Source organism: Dendrobates tinctorius, unplaced genomic scaffold (assembly GCF_039654945.1).
Source record: "Dendrobates tinctorius isolate UK_male_01 unplaced genomic scaffold, ASM3965494v1 ptg000031l, whole genome shotgun sequence".
Taxonomy (NCBI): Eukaryota; Metazoa; Chordata; class Amphibia; order Anura; family Dendrobatidae; genus Dendrobates; species Dendrobates tinctorius.
Window position 1 is genome coordinate 9,980,487 of NW_027361699.1, and position 22,784 is coordinate 10,003,270.

The 22,784-nt window shown below is 39.6% G+C and overlaps 1 protein-coding gene across 9 annotated transcripts in view; it reads left to right on the top strand.

Annotated features, from left to right (window-relative positions):
* Nucleotides 1-22,784, top strand: part of MPDZ (multiple PDZ domain crumbs cell polarity complex component) — a 249,883-nt gene that overhangs the window by 158,911 nt on the left and 68,188 nt on the right. For 3 of the 9 annotated variants that reach the window (XM_073572172.1, XM_073572173.1, XM_073572175.1), the window contains 11 exons: nucleotides 1,400-1,504; nucleotides 3,972-4,064; nucleotides 4,205-4,382; nucleotides 6,302-6,412; nucleotides 7,423-7,503; nucleotides 8,108-8,203; nucleotides 10,506-10,577; nucleotides 12,938-13,094; nucleotides 14,830-15,026; nucleotides 16,313-16,404; nucleotides 21,218-21,308. In XM_073572172.1, the coding sequence (XP_073428273.1) occupies nucleotides 1,400-1,504; nucleotides 3,972-4,064; nucleotides 4,205-4,382; nucleotides 6,302-6,412; nucleotides 7,423-7,503; nucleotides 8,108-8,203; nucleotides 10,506-10,577; nucleotides 12,938-13,094; nucleotides 14,830-15,026; nucleotides 16,313-16,404; nucleotides 21,218-21,308 (1,273 nt within the window). The remainder of the gene's footprint in view (nucleotides 1-1,399; nucleotides 1,505-3,971; nucleotides 4,065-4,204; nucleotides 4,383-6,301; nucleotides 6,413-7,422; nucleotides 7,504-8,107; nucleotides 8,204-10,505; nucleotides 10,578-12,937; nucleotides 13,095-14,829; nucleotides 15,027-16,312; nucleotides 16,405-21,217; nucleotides 21,309-22,784) is intronic. The other 6 variants (XM_073572174.1, XM_073572179.1, XM_073572180.1 and 3 more) reach the window with 2 other exon arrangements.

Consider the following 22,784-nt stretch of genomic DNA (forward strand, 5'->3'; position numbering starts at 1 on the left):
TTGTACAGCGACAAGTTATTTTTCTCACATATAACCACTCATAAGGCATAGTCAGACAGCAAGTACACGGCTTTAAAGCTGTGAAACCGCTACAATTTGCAGTAAACCCATATGCATGTTTTGTACCACAGCACAACCGCCAATGACTTGTCACATTTGGCTGCGTTCCCATTATCTAGATATTTTCTTGTCCCATTTTATGCGATACAAAGATTGCTGTTGGCAGTATTTTGTACATGTGGCTCCCATTCGTCATTTTGCTGGGTTTTTTTTCTCAATTTTTTTTTAAAAAATGGTGCCCTCGGTTCATTAACTTTCCATATTTTATCCAAACAGGCGAACAAGTAGAAAATAGGCTTTAAAATAGGCGGAACTTTTATTTTTAATAAATTATTAATAAATTAATAAATATTAATTATTAATTTACATCAATTAAGGAATTTGCTTTCAAGACCTGGTGGGGGCATCACAACACATTAGGATACCCTAATCAGAGGACCATAAAACATCCGGACTCCTTATCTATGTACTGGTCCAATATTTATGTTTCTCCCTCTCCCATAATGATAGTTCTGCTTCACGTCACTTGTCTTATCTATTGCATTTTTTCTAGGCTGTATTGTGCATAAATATGTGACTCTTCAGATTTTGTATTAGTCTAGCCTGATGAAGAGACCTGAGTAGTCCCGAAAGCTTGCAATGTGTTACCATCTTATCAGTTAGCCATTAAAAGGTATCAACTACTGAGGACTCTCAATCCTGAATATTTTTCTATCTACTGGCTAACACGGTACAAAGATATACATCTTTCCTGTATCTTCTAGGTAGTGTTTTGTTTTTGGAACTTTAAGACAGGAGTGACTAAATTATTACAAGTATGGACTGCAATGTCCGAACCGGCTGCATGTCTCTTGAGCCAAACGAAAGAACCTCATTGGCATTCACGAGGCAGCTGAGCTCAGGTCCGGAGACCCGAGACTTGTCTGGATATTCCAGCCCATACTTGAGCCGTCTATCCCTGACTCATGAAACTGGCCTAATATAATGTTATATATAATAACCCTGTGCTAATGACCACTCAGTCGTGCTCTGTTTTCACATGCATGTGCTTTTTTTGTCACAGTCTTGTTGCTACAATTTTTTAGGCTTTCTTTTTTTGTCCAAAGAGTGTAGTAAGTACCGTATATTTAATTGTAATTTAACCTGAATAACAAATACAAATTCAGGAACTAAAATGCTTGTATGATTAAAGCCTATGTCAGTGGTGGTGATCCATTTATTTCTACTCCTATACTGCCCATGTTCTTGTAAGTCAACCAACATTGTGTTAATCCACTACTTATAATATACCTAATAACCTGGTAGCATTAATGTTCATTGCTGGACATTTGTCTTATAGCATTACATATATTCCAAGTGAGAATTTGGAAGACTTTCGGGCAAGTATGGGGCAGCTGAGTGAAGCATCTGTGCCAGTAGATCTATTTCCTGTACAGAGTAATAGGTAAGCACTATGTGTACATATTGTGTATATGTGTCTGTGTAATGTATACACTCCTCAACATTGAAATTGCACCATCACAAAGAAAGTAATTTACTGGCACGCTGAAAGCACTTTGGCACACGAATCGTCAAGATCTGCTGCTGGCAGCTCCCTTTGTAATCGCTAACAATTGATATCTAAAATGTGCTTTATGGGAAATAAGTCCGGAGATGCTGCAAGCCATGATAGAACATTTTGACTACGCAACATGATCACAGCAACATGTGACCTGGTGTTTTCATGTTAAAAATAGACTCTGGGACTCCTTCACTGTCCCCCATGAAGGCCTCTTTCTCATATTACCCGTCAGAGGCCCAAATACCAGTACTATGGTGTGCAGTGGCATAATGTATGGTAGCTGGATCTCTGGTCTTGATTCCAGCAACACTAACATCTCGGCTTTTCATTGGTTTTGTGGTGGAGCCAGTGATATGGCCATTTTTCCATAGTATTCAAAGAGCATTTTTTCAACACTACAGTGCCATGTTGCTCGTGCTGCTGTGAGTAGCATGTATGGCCTAAATGTGCTACCATGGTCTTGGGAAAAAAAACGCAAAAAAAGGCAATCCAGCATTATAATGCTTGTCTTACCTCCTGGACTGCTTCCTTGAGCCATCTGACACCCGGGACCATGTGTGCTTCAGCAATAGCAGAGATTGAAAGGTGGCACTCACTATCCTGTAAAAAAGCAGTTTTATTCAAACCAAGTTAAAAACATGGGTGCAGGAGGATATGAGAAGCATGCAGTCCTTCATGTGGCTCTTATCATCCTGCACCCATGTTTTTAACTTGGCTTGAATAAAACTGTTTTTTACGGGATGGTGAATGCCACCTTTCAACCTTTGCTATTGCCTGCTACCATGATCTGCAACGTCTCTGGACTTGTCTCCCATATAAATACTTTAAAACATAGAATTGTTCATAGCAGCCTGTGCTCTACAATAAAGTTCAAAGTGGTGCTTGGGATCTGAGGCATCGGGGAAGAAGTCCATGGCCCATGCCCTATATCTTCAGTAATAGTGATGCCATTGCCTGTTTTTTTGTTTTTTGCACTTTTATTTCATCCCTTTCTTCCAAGAGTCTTAACTTTTTTTTTATTTTTACTTTAACATTTGTTTTTCGTTGAACAAGTTGTAGTTTGGATTGACATTATTCATTTTTTAGATTTAAAATTTGGATTAATCTGACTTTTATGGAAGAGGCAATTCGTAACATTATTCTTTTATTATTTTTTTTTTCATAATTAAAAAGTGGGTATTATTCAAATGTTTCTGTTTATAAAATGTTATGTATTTCTATATAATTTTTTTATTTATTCTAAAGTCCCCTCTGGGGACTTGAACATGTAATCATCTGATTGCTTGTTCTTTATTGTAGTATATAGCTAAAATCACGGTCTCATATGATGCCCAGCCTGTGTCTGGGCTTCACAGGAGTACCAACATGGCAGCCATGTGAACCTCCAGCTGAAAAAGAGTTTCTCACATCACACACGGTAGTGTGATCCCTGCCTAATACTGATATTGAGCAGGGTCAGTTCCTGAGCTCATCCCAAACACATGTGTTACGTACATGTATGACACATATCAGGGAAGGGGTTAAAATGTATTTGAATTAACTTTATTTGGCATAATTGTTGAAAGTCTTGGTTACCGTACCGGTGGCGCGGGTTTGAATCTAACCAGGATCCAAGGGGTAATGTTTCACCTTGTGGAGTGTGACATGCCAGGCCTGGCATGCCAGTGTGAGGAGGCTTTTAAGTCTTGCAATGCTCCTCTGGGAAATGAAATGTGAAAATTGCCTCTTCAGAGAGGAAGAGGACTAGAAATCCCAGTGTCACCTCTTGGAAGTAGCAATCCTAAAAGTTAATATCGACCCTTTAACGGGCCTTTCACGGGCCTTGCCACATGACTTATCCTAAGTATCTTCATGGAGCGTGTATGTTCTCTTTACCTGTTTGTTTGAGTAAATAAATTTGGCAAATCTTTTGCCTGTCCAACTAGATTATGGAAACTATGCATACTAGAACTTGGCATCGCTTTCACCTTCAGTATATGCTAAAAGACAGTATTTTTGCACAGATGCCCTTTGATCCAAATATTGCAACTTTTTGAATCCAGAAAACCGGCAGAGAGAGTTTATGAATGCCATCTCTCCTCCCCAGTGTGCCTGTATGTATGCTTATTATATAGGGAACCTATTGTGAGCCTCATGGGCACAGAGAGCGTTGTGTACAGAGTTCCCAGATATACTTGTGCTATATAAATAATAGGTTGTGAAAATATGGAATTTAATGCAACATCTGAAATGTCATAGTGAGCTGTACCACTTTAGCTGTTTTCCTCTGCAGAGATGTGTATGGACTCCGTGTACTGAGAACACCACTGACCCTTAGACCATTATTTCTTTATTTTTTTAATTTTTTTAGTGATGGTCCAGAGCTGCCTGAGCGTGAAGAAGGAGAAGGAGAGGAAAGTGAACTGGAACACGCTGCATTTAACAACTGGAACAATCCAAGAAGGTTTGCCCAAATGTGTTTTACTCTATACCACAGAAACGGAATGAATGCCTGGAACATCTTGGCCCAAGAAATTCACAGTACGACTATATGTCTGTGTTATATTCATGAGCTAATTTCTGTCCTTTATCTGTATCCTCCAGGGTAGAGCTTTGGAGAGAGCCTGGGAAATCACTGGGGATCAGCATTGTTGGTGGCAGAGGCATGGGGAGCCGTTTAAGCAACGGGGAAGTAATGAGAGGAATCTTCATTAAACATATTCTAGAGGACAGTCCGGCAGGGAAGAATGGAACACTGAAAACTGGAGATAGGATTGTGGAGGTACAAATGATCAACTCTTTGACGACAGCTTTGGCCATTGTTGTCCTGCCAGCAGAAATTTTACTTTTGACTGTTGAGTTGAATTCTACACTTTTCTCCTTGTAGAGTTTACCTGTAATGCAGTTGCACTTCTTGTCTCAGGGTGCTGAATTTGGAAAGTGCTGGATATATAGAATTACGTTGTGATTACACCGACCGACTGGTGGCACGATACAGCCACTGATCTGTAAATGTTATTGGCGGTCATTTGACCGCCTGTTTCCACAGGCCAAAGTAAATGATGCGTACTGAGTGATCTATACTCAATTGTTCGATTCTTCAGTGCACATAGTCTGCCTTTGTTCTTGCCAGCATGATTCCTGTTTACACAGGATGATACTTCACCTAGAATGATGATCTTTTATTCTGCATAAAAAATCCTTTCATTCAATGGCTAAACATTTTGTTTAGCAGATGTTTGGAAGTCTATTTACATGGCAAAAGAATCGTGTGACGGCATTTTTAACAACATTTTTTCACGATTATCTTTAAGGGGTAACGATTCTCCTTGTGGAAAGTGACATACCTGCCCTGGCATGCCATTGTAAGGAGGCTTATTCACCAAGCAATGCTCCTCTGGGAAATTAAATATGCAAATTGCCTCTTCAAAGAGGAAGAGGTCTATAACTTTATAGCGCCACCTTTTGAAAGCAGCGATCCTACATGTCACTCTCAACACTTTAACCAGCCTTGCAATATGACTTACGATAAAAGCCAAATCAGAACCTTAATTTGCAGACAGGGTGTTTCGTGGTCTCGACTGGGCAAAGTATGAGATCAGATTTGGCTAGGTGAGAGGCTCTGGACTGAGGTCTAAGGGGTAACATTTCTCCTTGTGGAGAGTGAAATACCTGCCCTGGCATGCAATTGTAAGGAGGCTTGCACAGCATGCAATGCTCCTCTGGGAAATCAAAGTGTCTTGTAGGATCACTGCTCTCAACAGGTGGTGCTGTTGAGTTCTAGTCCTCTTCCTCTTGAACAGGAAATTTGCATATTTAATGACCCTTTATGCTCACTATAAATATGTAAGTGTTAAACACACTCTTCTGGTCTCCAGTGACTTCTCTTGAAGGCATTTTAAGATATTAACTTGGATTGTTTTACTTACAAAATTATTAAGTGCTAGGTATTGTCCCAGTGAAGCTTGAGACAACAGTGTGCTGGAGAAAGTTAAGAATGAATGAATTTGGTACATTTTTTGGCTGCCACGCGCACCGCAAGGAATGTCACCGACTGGAATACTTTTCTGTTAATGAACCACTCCCACTCTTGGCTAAGCTCCACCCAGTTTTAAAAAGTGGTCGGGACTGGCATAAAAACGCCAAAAGAAGCTACATTTTTGCTGAGCTATAAGTTGCCTCGAATTTCGCTCAATTTGAAGCAGTTTTACAAAATCTGACTAATCTGATTAATCTGTAAGTCTTTTGGGCTCAGTGAGTAGGACTTGTCACAGGGTTGTGGATTTTCCCTCAACTAGACGACTACTATCTTCAATCTTAACTGTCTCTCACTATTTGCTTTAATGAGTCGACTGTCATCCTTAAGCCTCAGATTAACTTTGGAGACCCCAGTCCTCGCTTGTGATCCTTGCGGTAAAGCCATTTAGAACATCACTTACAACATAAAGCTGTCGTACCAAGGCTTTTTGCACAATAAAGCTTATTACTGACATCTATTTATAACACTTCTCTAATGCTTACATGCATCAGCGCAGTAGCCATAGGAGGAGACTTTTTTCCTTTTTTTTCCATCTCTTTTTACTGCTTTTAGCATTATCTTTTAGCACAAATCCCAAGGGTAACGCAGGAGATCTCCTAAACTCTTTAATTTACCCAACTTGTTTTCTGTCTTCTTTCCCTGTTAAAAAAATTGTGTTTTAGGTGGATGGTATTGATCTCAGAGATGCCAGTCATGAGCAGGCAGTGGAAGCCATAAGAAGAGCTGGAAATCCTGTTGTCTTTCTGGTTCAGAGTATCGTCAACAGATCCCGGGTGAGTACATGAAAAGCTTGCTAATAGGTGGTGGCCGAGCAGTTTTTGTTATGTAGAAGACCTCATTCAGACATCTCAATATTTTTCTGGCACGTAAAAACACGGACCCTTGATCATCAGTGTTTTGCCTCAAATTTTAATCAGTATTTGGTCAGTATGTCAGTTTTACTATCAGTTTCATCAGTGATTTTCACTGATGAAATAAAAATACATTACAAAGCTTCTCCTATACATTGTAATATTAATCACGGATCACTCCGATGCCAAACATGAGCTGTCCGTGATTTTTACGGACTCATAGACTGTTGTGGGGGTAAAAACTGGGCATGTCTCCATTATTTTTTGAAGACCACTCGAGCTGCAAAAAAAAAAATAAAACAGCCATGTGAACAGCCCGATAGATTATATTGGGTTCGTATTCTAGCCACATGCCAGTAAAGCAGTTGGCAGTAGAAAATGACCGGATGTGCAGAATTGACAACTACTGCCTTTCAAATTATGCTGCGGATTTACACTTTTATACAGATTACCACGCTATGTAGTGCAAAGAATCAACAGCATTTCCACCATGAAATCTGCAACAAAATCTGCATCGGTCTTGCCTTTCTCTACGGATAGTTCTTTATAGCCGTATTCTGAAGCTTTATCAGTATGCCTGAGTCCATATATACCGATATAAGGACTTGCAAACATAAATTGCTCCTCCACTCTGTGACATGGAGTTCATTCCAACTTTTCAGATTTTTAGCCCTTTTTCATGACCGTAGGGAACCACATAAATAGAAACTACTGCGATGTCTACAGTGTACGTTTCTGATCAGCTCTTTGCTGTAGTCCTATTTTACTATAGCATTGAAATTGAAATAAATAGAATTTCCAATAAAATATATCATGATCACTAACCAATATAAGCAAACACTTTTGATAACTTTCTTATTGTAACTTGAACCTCCAATAACTGTAACCAGCCCTCCAGTAATTGTTTATGTTTCCCTAATTTTCTCCTCTAGCCTGAATCTTTGTATTGCTCATCTGCCTCTGCTTTCAGGGGTCAGTCACATACTAACCCCTTCTCTCACACCTCGCCAAAGGTAAATATTCTGCTTGCTTGCCATTTGCTTCGCTTGCTAGTCTAAATATTCTTTTGGAGGGTAGACTCATTGAGGGAGATTTGAGACCAGATGCATTCAAATACCTCCTACCCCACCACCATTAAACACACACACCTTTCCCCAGCATCTGGATTTACTCAGTCTACTTACATTTTGGGCTCCCCTATGAGATTCCTATATAGACCTAACTATTGCCTGGATGTTGTATTTCTTTAATCATTATATTCTTATAATTTGGGGTATTGCTAGTCACGGGTCAATGTGACCACTCTACCAATAAAAGCCTCCTAGATGCTTAGGCCTCATTTGTAGAATTGCTAGTACTATTTTACAGATATATCACCTCATGAATAATTTGGGTCCAACACTCTGATGGTAATATGTGTGATTTTATCTGTGAAAAATAGAATTTAGTAGGACAATTGATTAAAGTGGTTGCCTCAGTTACCATAATGTTGGCTTCCAACTTACTGTATGTTCCCTCTCCGATCAACATTGTCTTTAAGGAGATAGCCCATTTCTTAGCTCCTAGTTATTTTTTTTGCTTTAATAGTAATGATGTTGTGTTTTATTTTTTTTTTAGAAGCAAACCTTGCCTTTACAGAGCACCTTTGGTACTAAACCTCTCTTCAGATGCACTAACCCATTTGCTGATTCCTCCCAGTTCACCACTAACAAGGTTGGATCTTTTTTTACTAGTTTGCCTGTTCCCCAGATTTGCGCTTCCTGCCTAGCTTACTTATTAGTGTTCAATAAATGGTGCGATATTTGGATGCATATATATGAACAGTGGGCTGGAGAACCATACAGAACTTAACTAAATTATACAAATTCAGTCTGTGTCCAAAAGCATTTGGGCCAAACTCTGTGTAATTATCAAGGACTGAATTTACATGGTTAACATAGAAAAAAATATTTTAGTTGATATCTTATAATAGGTTTTCCAGTCCATATTAAATAAAAATGTATAAAAAACTATTTACCACAACCAATCCCTCCAGATCAGTGGCTCACTGGGTCTCTTACATGGTCACTTTGGCACGTCAGTATTGGTACTATGAAAGCTGTATCACCACTGTGCCAAGTAGTTAACTGCCATTGCCATGTGGTAATCCATGATCTTAAGGGACATATTCTATTGAATTATTACACATATGGTCAAAATTGTTGGCACCCCTTGTTTAATGACAGAAAAACCCACAATGGTCACAGAAATAACTTGAATATGACGAAAGTAATAATAAATAAAAAACCTATGAAAATGACCAATGAAAGTCAGAAATTGTTTTTCAACCATGCTTCCACAGAATTTAAAAAAAAATAAAACTCATGAAATAGGCCTGGGCAGAAATAATAATACCTCTGAAAATAATGTGACAAAAGGGACACCTTAAATCAAGGTGTGTCCACTAATTAGCATCACAGGTGTCTACAATCTTGGAATTAGTGAGTGGGCCTGTATAGAGGGCTACAGATACTCACTGTGCTGTTTGGTGACATGGTGTGTATCACACTCAACATGGACCAGAGGAAGTGAAGGAAAGAGTTATCTCAGGAGATTAAAGAAAATTGAGGACAAATCAAAGAGACGGATAATACGAATGGTAACAAACGAGCCCAGAAAAACTTCTAAACAGATTAAAGGTGAACTTCAAGCTCAAGGAACATCAGTGTCAGATCGCACCATCCGTCGTTGTATGAGCCAAAATTGACTTCATGGGAGACGACCAAGGAGGACATCATTGTTGAAAAAAAAATCATAAAAAAGCCAGACTGGTATTTGCCAAACTACATGTTGACAAGCCACAAAGCTTCTGGAAGAATATCCTATGGACAGATGAGACAAAAATGGAACGTTTGGCAAGGCATGTCAGCTCTGTGTTCACAGACGGAAAAATGAAGCATATCAAGGAAAGAACACTGTCCCTACTGTGAATCATGGAGGAGGCTCTTATGTTCTGGGGCTGCTTTGCTGCATCTGGCACAGGGTGTCTAGAAACTGTTCAGGGTACAATGAAATCTCAAGACTATCAAGGGATTCTAGAGAGAAATGTGCTGCCCAGTGTCAGAAAGCTTGGTCTCAGTCGCAGGTCATGGGTCTTGCAACAGGATAATGACCCAAAACACACAGCTAAAAACACCAAAGAATGGCTAAGAGGAAAGCAGTGGACCATTCTGAAGTGGCCTTCTATGTGCTTTGACCTAAATCCTGTTGAGCATCTTTGGAAAGAGCTGAAACATGCCATCTGGAAAAGGCAACCTTCAAACACGAGACAACTGGAGCAGTTTACTCTCGAGGAGTGGGCCAAAATACCTGTCGAGAGGTGAATAAGTCTCATTGACAGTTACAGGAATCGTTTGATTGCAGTAATTGCCTCTAAAGGTTATGCAACAAAATATTAAGTTAAGGGTACCATCATTTCTGTCCAGGCCTATTTCATGAGTTTTATTTTTTTTTTTTAAATTCTGTGGAAGCATGGTTTCTGACTTTCATTTGTTCATTTTCATACATTTTTCATTTATTATTTCTTTTGTCAGATTCAAGTTATTTCTGTCACCATTGTGGGTTTTTCTGTCATTAAACAAGGGGTTCCAACAATTTTGACCACGTGTTTACATACTGAGCAATTACTGGAGACCCAGTGAACCGATGTGTAAGCATGTGAAGGAGACCCTGTAATCAGTATATCTGAAAGGTTATTTATTTTTTATTTTTCACCCCTACCTCTGTGTTTAGAAACCAGAAAATCCTCTAAATTTTATTTTCATTAATCCTAGCTGCTTTTCCTCTTGTCATCTCCGTATAAATTAAATGTCTTGCCCCCCCATTTTAAGTGTCTCACACCCCTCTAAATACTAAGTATACGTAGTATGAGATTAACCGTTAAACGGTGACACCAAGTACACAATTTTGTATTATCTGTGTATTTTCTAAGGCTGCACTTGTTATCATTTAAGACTCTATTCTCTTGTCACTGTAGGCTACAATGAATCCGGTTAGAATTGCTTTCCGTTGTTCCCCAACTAACCCCTTTGCTCCCACGCCATTTAAGGTTTGTCTTAGTGCTGACATTTAGTAACTGGCCATACTTTTCCATTGTTAGTGTGCACTTGTTTGTGGTCCATATATGACGTGATGTGCCATTTTTAGTTTGTGAAGCTCTTGTTGACTGTCCAATGGAAAGTATGAGATACTTACTGTGTCCTTCATTGTTTTATGTATATCCATGGTGCATGACCATCAAGTCGTGATTGTTTTGTATATCGATGCATTTTTGCATGAATATCTAAAGGTGGTCATACACATTAGACTAAATTTGGCCGAACCCTTTGATTTTCTTTGGGACCAACTATCTAATAGCTTTCTACAGATGACATTGAGAAGAGCTATTAGGCATGTTGAATTTCAATATGCCTAACCCTTATTCTCAAGGAAGGTAAGCTGCCGATAAAGGTGTCTGAATGCCACTTATTCTCTTCTTTCCATTATGAACATATGAACACTTTGCAGAACTGAACGTGCATTTTTGTAGGGAGGTCCAGCTGTTGGCTGAACGAGTGTTCGACCAACAGGTTTTGAAAGTGTTTGGCCACCTTTGATGCAATCTTTACTATCAAAATGTAGTGCATGTATGTTTTTGTTTTCATGCTAATATCCTTGTATTGAACAATATGACTTCTATGATTCCTGCCTTTTGGATAGGATTAAGTTGTACCTGTTCTTAACATGGCCGTTGAGATGGAACCGATATGCTGTTAAGACCTGGGTGTAAAGACTCGTCATATTGCTATTTATTAGAGATCCCAGGTCCTAATGACTGATGCCAAAAGCTCATGTACCTGGAACGTATAATGTGCAAAGTGCCCCAGGATTGCAAAAATGTTGAACCAGCTGATTTGTGTAAAAAAAAAAAAAACATCTTTCAGGCTCACTCGCGTGTATTTTAGCATACCTTTCTAGCTAAGCTTTGATATTAGAATGTTTATCTGACATTTGTTTTAGCTTAGCTGGCTAAGCATGGCACGTTTTTTTCTATAGTGTGTACAGTGTGTGTTCTCTTCACCTTTTTGTTCAGTCACTTGGATTTTTCTTGGTTTAATGCCCTTATGAGTATTCCTCATTGTGGTCCTGGGGGGATATTGTTGGGCTATCAGGTCCTTCACCCATGCACCAAGGTCCTTCCTGTTAGGTCTGGTATTTTGATCTTCGGGGGATGAAAGAGCGAACTGCAAAACACAGACCGGTTACCATAAGACCTAGTGTACGGTAACCATTTGTCTCTGACTTTTACGGGGCCTCCACCTTTTAGAGAGGTTGTATGATAGAGACAAAATGAAAATATACACTAGTATAAGTAAGTGAAAAGCAATAGTGCATATAGATAACAGAGGGTACTTAGTAACTATTGTTTTAGATCAGGTCAGAAATTTAGAAGCCATCCCACCAGCGCCAAGATGTACCCAGTCGGGACAGTCCTAGCCGCTAGTATTAAAACCTGGTGTCATAGTAACGTCAGTGTGAATGAGGGCCGAGCAGGATTGGGGCAGACTTTGGACACCCAGCCATGGGAAGCTATGTAAACTCAAAGAAAGGAAGGTCACTCACGCTCCTTGCTTGCACTGAGTTCAAAAGACAAAAGCAAAACCAAAAGTGTGTACTAAGTACCCGCTGGCTCTCGTGGGATGGCTTTTAGCCTTTTTTTATCGAAAGTGATTACTAGGTACCCTATGTTATTTATATGCACTATTGATTTTTACTGGCTTATAACAGGTATGTGTTGATTTTGTTTCTAGCCAGTGTGAACATGCTCTTACACATTTCGTGTCTACCAACTTATACTCGAGTTCACTTCTTTTGGTTTTGCAGAGGGTGCACAAAGGTATCCATCCGTTTGGATATTAAACTTCACCAATTTAATAGTACAGCTGAAAAGGTTCCAGGCACATTGAACATCAAGGCAAGAGCTCATGTAGCGCCTTACTCTTTTGGAGGCGGTGTATGCTAGGACACTTCTTAGTGAGCCCTTTAGTGTGTAATATCATGCTTTTCGTTGTGGAAACCCCAACTTTCAGGAATTTTAAAAAGGAGTTTCTGAAGAATGCCTTGGTGGCCTACTGTCTAATACATACACAGAAATGTTCCTTTAATCCAGTATCCATTATTATTGGGACCTGGAAAATGTCAAATTTTCATGTAACCTTGGAAAGGTACATAACATTCACTTGGTAATCATGTATTTCATGTTTTATGAAATTCCCACAATGCCATGCATTTGTCTGAGATAAGTAGGCTTTCAGATTATTTAATGCCAGGTTAAAGGAATTGCATTTTTATAGCTATATGTATATTATTTTTAGCAACATTACCTAATGATTGTTTTTTGTTGTTTTTTTTTTTTTTTTTTTTTAAAAGGCTTCTAGTAATTCGGACTCAGACTCAGAAAAAAATACTTTATCCAATCTTATTACTGCACCGGTGACTTCAATGAGTTCAGACAGTGCTCAGCATCAAGGCACTGCCATATTTAGCGGCGATCCCGAAAAAGAGGACGAGTTTGGCTACAGTTGGCGTAAGTTGCCTGTTTTAACTAAAATGGTGCTTGAGGCTGTGTACCCACGTAAGCGTTTTTTAATCGTTTTTACCGTCAAAAACGCTTAAACGCTTGCAAGAAGCATCCCATTCATTTTAATGAATTCCTCACTTTTTGTGCATATTGATGCGTTTTTTTCCGCAAAATAAGCACATCGCGGTAAAAACGCAGCATGCTCATTAATTTCGCAGAAAAATCCACATTTCTAGCTATATTCTATTAGCAGGAGGATGCTCCTGTAAAAAACGCATAAAAAAACGCACAAAAATCGTACAAAAAACGCGCGTTTTTCCTGGGAAGGAGTCCGTTTTTTTCTGCATATGTGGGTACGTAGCCTAAAGCTAATTTAATGTGACACTTTAAAAGATACAAACTTCAGATGATGATGTAGAGATTTGTATCTTACAGGAGATTTCTGGGAGTTAATGAAGAGTAAGGGGAGTTATTAAATAAAGAAATATTACATTTTTTATTTTACCTGTTGAATCTCCCGCTGCCCCAAGACCATCTCTCCAGTGATCCCCTCTGATCCTGTACTGATGAAGTCCTGCCTGTTAGTCACCTGTCTGATGACAGGACATCATTAGTGCAGGACCAAAACTTCCTTACTCTGGGTTAGACTATATAAAATCAAGGAAAACCCTTTTAAACAGTCTATTGTTTCAAAGCATTTGCATACATCCATAGTGCAGGCGACTATAAGAAACTTATGAGTAAAATCTGCTTCTTTCTCCATTTATGAGCCAGTTCTTTACCTGCCTCAGCGATTCCGATAGGCATCCTAAAAACAACGTTTGCATGTACTCTTGAAAGGTGTCTATCACCAGGTTTTCACTACACCATTTGAGAGCAGCATGATGTAACGATAGAGTCCCTGATTCCAGCAATGTGTCACTTACTAGGCTGCTTGCTGTGATTTTGATATAATCCCTGTTTCATCTGCTGCAGATCTACTAGTTCTCTGAATGCTGAGCTCTGTATAATCCTGCCCACATTACTGATTGGTGACTTTCTGTGTACACTGAGCATAGTCAGAAGGCTGCCAACCAGTGGTGAGGGCGGAGTTATACAGAGCTCATGAATATGGAGGACTACATGGCACATTTACTAGTCCTATAGTGATAATCTCTTTATCTCTTGATAAAACAGTGATTTTATCAAAACTACAGCAAGCAGTCTAGTAAGTGATACATCGCTGGAATCAGGGTCTCTGTCTCTAAATTATGCTACTCTCAGATTAGCTGAAAAAAGCCTGGTGATAGATTTCCTTGAAGTAAACCCCTTTATGCCAGCTATGCAAGTTACCATTCTCCATCACTCTGTATTTTTTCATTAGGATAACTTTTTATCATGGAGGTTAAGAATTGATGGTAAGTACAGTATGAATATTCCAGTAAGGAATATTGATAACCTTTTTTGTTTTCTTTTTCTTCTGATTTTTACTGAAGCAAGTCACATTTTCCCTCCACGAACACTGAGGTTTTGCTTGAATGTTGCTTTCTAGCTTCCTAACTGGGCGAATCACAGATATAACTGGATTATATAAAGATGACACTTTGAGCCACTCTCTATGGTAAAATTGTGGTAATAATGTGTTGCTGTTGCTAGGGGACCTCTGCACGTTTTTCTCCCCATTTTGCTGCAAAGAGCTAATTACTCATGTCTGTTCTTAGTATGATGGACTTGTTAATTAGTGCTTCTTCCTCCCATTTAGGCAAGATATCACAGCGGTATGGAAACCTGCCAGGAGAGTTGCATATGATAGAGTTGGAGAAAGGGAAGACTGGATTGGGCCTGAGCCTTGCTGGAAACAAAGACCGATCGCGAATGAGCGTCTTCATCGTGGGGATTGATCCAAATGGAGCAGCTGGCAAAGATGGCCGGTTGCAGATTGCCGATGAGTTATTAGAGGCAAGTATATGTCAATAAGCCGCCAGTGAATACATCCATTGTAGTTGTAAATGGAGATTCGGCATTCTATTTAGCAGCCGATGGAGATAAAGATTCCCTTTCAGTGAGGAGTTCTTATAGCTCACTAAGTGGAAGCCAAGGTATCTTCCAGAATCTTTCATTATTAATGTCGCATTAAACCCAAAGTAAAATTTTTGTATCATAGTTCCACAGGAATACCAAATAATACAAATGTGTAAAGAATAAATAGCAGAGACCTCTTTGTATTTCGGTTCTGGTTTGTGTTTGGCTGAAATAGAGACCCAGTGGAAGGCTCGTGGGGTCTTACTGTACCATATGCCTTTTTTATTATTTTTTTTTCTTTTTGAGGAATGCTCCATCTGTTCTTTTCTTTTCATACTTCCAGGGAAGAATAGTATGGCAGTACACTAAGGCTTTGTGAAAAGCCGTAGAATAGCGTATAGCAGTGCATGGGTATATACCGTGCCTTCCTATACCTCTGATTTCATGCACAGATCATTGCAGAGTATATGTGTATCAGGCCTTATGATAATGTTTAGATACTAACCTAAGACCTTACATTCATCCAGTAAGGGCATGCACACCCAGCATGGTTTTACCACCCAAGAAATGGGCAGCTCAAGAGTCTCATTTTTAGAGTTTGTTCAAACCAGCATAATTTCGATGGATGCCATACGGACCTATTAGAACCAATGTTCTAGTGCACATGAGTAATTTTCAACATGGATCGATCGATGGTCCGCCTGGGAAGAAATCGCATCTTGCACTATTCATCCAATAGTACATCCAAAAGAAGGCCCCTCCTGGACGTCATGTGCGATGTGGACAAACACAATGAGCCGAACACAGGACCCATAACGCCCGCAATTTGTCTGTTTTTTTCTTAATATCTTCATCTCGGTCTTGCCGTTTGGTACATGTATGCAAGTGGATCGATCAGCATGAAAAGTAAGGCTTGGGTTTCCATCAGATTTTCAATTCCAGTATTCTTTACTGGGTTAGGAGCAGAATAACGGAATTCATAGCAGGTAGCGATCCTTCACATGATGGATGCCATCATTGTTCCACAAGTGCTGATGGCCTGCAGTGGATTCTTTTAAATGACTTTCTTGTTTTTTTCTAGAAAAAATAATGCATCATGATGATATCTCTCACAGAGCCTTTTCCAATTCAGGTGTGAACTTAACCTGAAGTTCAGTTATATTCCTGAGTTGTTTTAAATAGTTTCTAGTTTCTTATTTCATGTACATTCTTTTATTTCATAGATTAATGGACAAATATTGTATGGAAGAAGTCATCAGAATGCCTCATCAATCATCAAATGTGCACCATCTAAAGTCAAAATAATTTTTATCAGGTAAAAAATATTCATGCTGAAATATGTACAGGTGTGTATGTACGTGTGTGTTAATGTGTGTATGTATGCATTCATGCGTATTTATATGAATATGTGTGTGTGTGCATATGTGTGTATTATGTATGTGTGTGTATATATATATATATATATATATATATATATATATACACACACAAACACGTGTTTATACATGTGTGCGTGAATGTATATACATGTATACAGTGTGTACTGAAAGTATTCATTAAGTTTTTCACTCTTTGTTTTTTGTTAATTTTTTTGCTTACAGAGTTGTTGTGAAGCCACTCTTTTGTTAATTTAGCTGTGTGCTTAGGGTCATTGTCTTGGAGGGTGAACCTTCAGCCAAATCTGAGGTCCAGAGCACTCTGGAAGAGGTTTTCATCCAGGATATCTCTGTACTTGGCCGCATTCATGTTTCCTTCAATTGCAACCAGTCGTCCTGTCCCTGCAACTGAAAAACACCCCCATAGCATAATGCTGACACCTCCATGTTTCACTGTTGGGATTGTGTTGGGCAGGTGATGAGCAGTGCCTGGTTTTCTCCACACATACCTCTTAGAATTATCACCAAAAAGTTCTATATTCATCTCATCAGACCAGAAAATCTTATTTCTCATAGTCTGGGAGTCCTTCGTGTGTATTCTAGCAAACTCTATGCGGGCTTTCAAATGTCTTGCACTGAGGAGAGGCTTCTGTTGGGCCATTCGCCACAAAGGCCCGACTGGTGGAGGGCTGCAGTGATAGTTGACTTTGGGGAGCTTTCTCTCATCTCCCTACTGCATCTGTGGAGCTCAGCCACAGTGAACTTGGGGTTCTTCTTTACCTCTTTCACCAAGGCTCTTCTCCCACGATTGTTCAGTTTGGCTGGACGGCCAGGTCTAGGAAGACTTCTGGTGGTCTCAACCTTCTTCCATTTAAGGATTATTGAAGCCACTGTGCGCTTAGGAACCTTGAGTACAGCAGAAATTATTTTGTAACCTTGGCCAGATCTGTGCCTTGCCACAATTCTGTCTTTGAGCTCCTTGGCCAGTTCCTTTGACCTCATGATTCTCATTTGGTCTGACATGCACAGTGAGCTGTAAGGTCTTATATAGACAGATGTGTGCCTTTACAAATCAAGTCCTGTCAGTTTAATTAAACACAGCTGGACTCCAATAAAGGAGTAGAACCATCTCAAGGAGGATCACAAGGAAGTGGACAGCATGTGTCTTAAATATGAGTGTCTGAGCAAAGGGTCTGAATACTTATGACCATGTGATATTTCAGTTTTACTTTTTTAATAAATTTTCAAAAATGTCTACATTTCTGGGTTTTTTTCAGTCAAGATTGGGTGCAGAGTGTACATTAATGAGAAAAAAATGAACTTTTTTAAATTTACCAAATGGCTGCAATGAAACAAAGAGTGAAAAATTTAAAGGGGTCTAAATACTTTCCGCACTCACTGTGTACAGCTCTGGCAAAAATTAAGAGACCACTTTCAAATGTTCAGTTTGTCTGATTTTTCTCTTTATAGACATGTCTTCGAATTTCTAAAGCAATAAATTTTGTATTTTTTTCTGACAAAGAAAAATGGTCAAAATTAAAAAAAAAAAAAAAAGAAAACAGTGCTTTCAGACCACAAATAATGCAAAGAAAACAAGTTCATAATCATTTAGAAACAACAATACCAATGTTTTAACTCAGGAAGAGTTCAGAAATCAATATTTTGTGGAATAACCATGATTTTTATTCACAGCTTTCTTGCGTCTTGGCATGCTTGCCATCAGTCTTTCTGGCACAAAAATATAAGCAGTTCTTCCTTGTTTGATGGCTTGTGACTATCTATCATCCTCTTCATTACATTACAGAGGTTTTCAATGGGATTCAGGTCTGGAGAATGAGCTGCCCATGACAGGGATTTGATGTGGTGGTCTCTTAATTTTTTCCAGCGCTGTATGTCTTTTTATGTAGCTTTGTTTATATTGTAAATCTCATTTGATACTCATTTTTAGCTAGAAATATTTAATTTTCTTTAAGGTTACAAGCTGCTTTTTGTCAAATGTAGCATGTAATATTTGCCAGGAAGGAATTGGCATCTTGCAGTTACAGCTTGATTACATTACAATATACTGTTGATTTGATAATAGTTATTACGTATCATTTTGTTAAAAATCATGATGAAATGGTATAGTACCTATCCTTTCTATCAGATCAATCTTTTACTGGTAATTACAATATGTCTGACTGCAGGCAAGGTTGATCTTAATTATTGTAAAGAGGAGTTAAGAGAATTAAATTTGGACTGGCATGGCTCTGCTGATAGATACACATATCTTAGGAATCAATCTAACGCTAATTAAAGGTGTATTGTTTCCATTATTTGCTCACATATCACTCAAAGGCCCTGTTTACACTTTGCATACAGAGAAGTTTTCTCTTCTACATAGACCTCTTTTTTTTGTTTGTTTCTTGCATAAAAAACGTAGAAAAGCATCATCATGGTACAATATGTCAGGGATTTTAGGTAACTCCAAATTTCACCTGCCCTTAAAATGGAATTCTTCACTATATGGCCTAGTTCGTTCACATGACCGATCCAGAAAACTGATGATTATTTTTCCTCACTTATCATCCATGTGCAATCTGTTTTTTTGTGTTTTTTTTTACAGCAGCAGCTATTTATCATTTACAAAATCATTTACAGTTTCCTATGTTACAGGCGTGCAATGTATCCACAAAAATTGTATGCTAAACTGTGGCTCTGTATGGCATCTGATTTTTTTTTTTTTTGCGCAACCGTGAATTTGAATGAGCGAGTCTCATCTGATACATGGGATAAACTAGTGCACTGCCCCATTGAATAACCGTGGTCCTAGTGCTGTCAGTGTGCTGTCCGTTTTTTTTATTGGCTAGCACTCACATCAAACATGGTTTTGTGAACGAGCTTTATGGCTGAAAAAAATATGAGCTACCTTCCTATATATGAGCAAATTTAAAGGCCTGCGTGCATACTGCATACATAACAGGTGATCATCTGGACGCCTACTAACTCTCCTCTGACAGAACAACGTGTGGGGTAACTTATTTGCCCACCCTATGTGTTTCGGGAGATAAGCCACTGGTAGAGATGACGTTACCCGCTGTCCACCTTGAAAATGCTTGAACGCTCAGCGAAGCCAAATGTGTGTAGGGAACAAAGCTAGCACGGCCAACAGCTGTCACATATGTATCGCCAGCTCGAGGCTGGATCATTGCTATAACCTACATCACTAACATCTACTAAAACCTTCTACTGAGACATGTGCATAGGAAACAATGATTTGCCACTCCCAAGCTAAATAGAGCAGTAATGTGCACCTTGGTATGAACTGTGTCTTAATACACAATTCTAAAACTACCATAGTAACACAGTCTGGAACATCGCGTTTTTAGGTTACTATATATCAAAGCAAGAGTTAGAACCTTAAAGGGGTTTTCCCACAAATAAAGTAAATTTTAATCAACAGATTTTGAAATACTCTTAAGTTCCACAATTGGATGTGTTCTAGTAAAATGTTCCTGTGCTGAGAATCTTATAAATGTGCTGCTGCTGTGTACTGTGTAATGGCTGTGTGTGACCGTGCAGGGACATGGTCTGATCATACCACAGCTCCTGGGCAGGGGAGGAAGCAAAGAGAGTATACAGACAGCATGGGATCACAGATACTGTTCTGTGAAGTAAAACATTACACTGCTTCTTTATCCCCTTTACAACATGCACCATATGTGTACAGAGCATGTCGGGTCTCCCCTTTGATATGGGCTCCGGTGCTGAGCCCTCATCTTTTCTTGCACATATCAGCTGGCACGTGCCCCTAACAGCCGCGGGTGGAATCGCGATCCACCCGTGAATGTTAGCTAGTTAAATAGTAAACTGAAAGGGGTTTTTAATGAACAGTTCTTTAAAATGCGAATTGTATTGCATAGTTATACCTTAGTACAAAGTTTTCTAACATCTCAGAACTCGGAGGGAGAATAGTCTGCAGTGCCATACCCCTTCGTTCTGGAGCAATGCTGCTAGTCCATGACAGCCAATGCTATGTAACAAGATCCCTTTTATGGAGGTCTTCCAGAAACATATAGAAGATGGGGAACTCAAATACCATAATACATGTATCCGTACCTGCTTTTGGTGGGGTGGGGGATAGCATCCCACTCTCTATAGATGTGCCATTCTATCCACCCTGATGAGCTGTGTTATCTCACACTCCCTTCCTGATCACATTTTGACATTACATTTTGGCACAGAACCCAATAGTGAGTCCTGAGGGTTTTCTTTTGCATGGGACCATCGAATTATGACCTAAGCATTTCTTAAATCATTGATTGCAATATCTTTCTACTTGCTGTACCCTTAGTATTGAAGTGCTGCATGTCTAAACTATAAATCCTTGTCACTGTAATATGGCTGGTAGCGATATGTTTTTCTCCGGGATGAAATGCTGCTTTGTGTGACATGCCTGTCATCTGCTCAGCCATTTGGTACAGCGCTATTCCTGTAGGCGTGTTGATTAGCTGATGTTTGTGTAAAGCGTCCCTGTGACACACACATGCCTCGGCAATAATGCCGCAGGGTTTAGTGCCGTCTCTGCTCTTGCCGATGCGTGCTGGGTTGCTTTCCAGAAAAATGAAGACTACAAAACTGTTTTCCCATTTTTAGGAAAGGTGCCCATGCGAGCATATAAATGATGGTAACATTTACATATATGTCAATGTTTTTACAGGCTGCTTGGGAAAAGCACTGCTGATTTTTTTACTTCTTGTATTTTATAAAAAGGAATAAAGACGCCGTAAGCCAAATGGCGGTGTGCCCTGTGAAAACGACCGAGCTGTGCCCTTCCAACTCTTCTGCTTTATCAAGTCAAGAGGTAGACATCACACTGACACATTTCCATAATAGTGTCTGTTTCTCTAGCTGGGAGACTTGTGGACACAACATTTAACGTTGGCCAACACAGCAGGCTGGTGACTTGCACAATGTGTGGTGTAGTAGTGCAGCGGGACCCATGCGGAGCGCCTCACTCTGGTAACAGAATTGCCTATACTATAAACAAAAAGGCTCTATACAACAGAACTATATCTCACATAGAGCAGTATATTCAGTCTTCGGGCTGTCATCCAAGTCTGACAGTGTTTGCACCCCGACACTACTGCTTTTTAAGAAAAACAAATCTCCAGCACCCTTCTTAAAGAGGACTTTCTCCACATTTTCTTTACTTAACTGGTCACATCATGATGAAGTAACTAAAGAGCTGAATAAAACATATTTTTTTTTATCTCTCATTTCTGTTGCGGAGATATTAACTTCTAAACTTTATATGCTAATTTCCACTTAAACCAGGAAGGTGTTAGCAGAGATTCTTCACTGGGGCCATATACTTTTCCCTGCATGAAGTTGACCAATCATAAGCAGGAGGCAACATGCAGGGGAAATACAGAAGATGCCCCAGAGAATGTCACAACTAGCTGTTTTGTTTTTTACTAAAACCTTTAAGATATCTATCCAGGTCACACAGATCTAATTGATGATGATAACTAGACAGTGGGAGGAGAGCAGAGCTGCTTGTCATTACAAACACCACTCTGCATCTATCCCAGGAATTGTGGAATAATGAACTGGTAGCTGGGATTGATGCTGATCACACACTACAGCTCCCATTTCACAACACTGTCATGCTGTGGATGAGAGCTGTAGTGTGTGAGCAATTCTTGTCCCAAACACTGCTCTGCATCTGTCCCAGGAATTGTGGAATAATGAACTGGTAGCTGGGATTTATGCTGATCACACACTACAGCTCCCATTTCACAACACTGTCATGCTGTGGATGAGAGCTGTAGTGTGTGAGCAATTCTTGTCCCAAACACGGCTCTGCATCTGTCCCAGGAATTGTGGAATAATGAACTGGTAGCTGGGATTGATGCTGATCACACACTACAGCTCCTATTTCACAACACTGTCATGCTGTGGATGAGAGCTGTAGTGTGTGAGCAATACTTGTCCCAAACACTGCTCTGCATCTGTCCCAGGAATTGTGCAATAATGAACTGGTAGCTGGGATTGATGCTGATCACACACTACAGCTCCTATTTCACAACACTGTCATGCTGTGGATGAGAGCTGTAGTGTGTGAGCAATGCTTGTCCCAAACACTGCTCTGCATCTGTCCCAGGAATTGTGCAATAATGAACTGGTAGCTGGGATTGATGCTGATTACACACTACAGCTCCTATTTCACAACACTGTTATGCTGTGGATGAGAGCTGTACAGTAGTGTGTGAGCAATGCTTGTCCCAAACACCACTCTGCATCTATCCCAGGAATTGTGGAATAATGACCCGGTAGC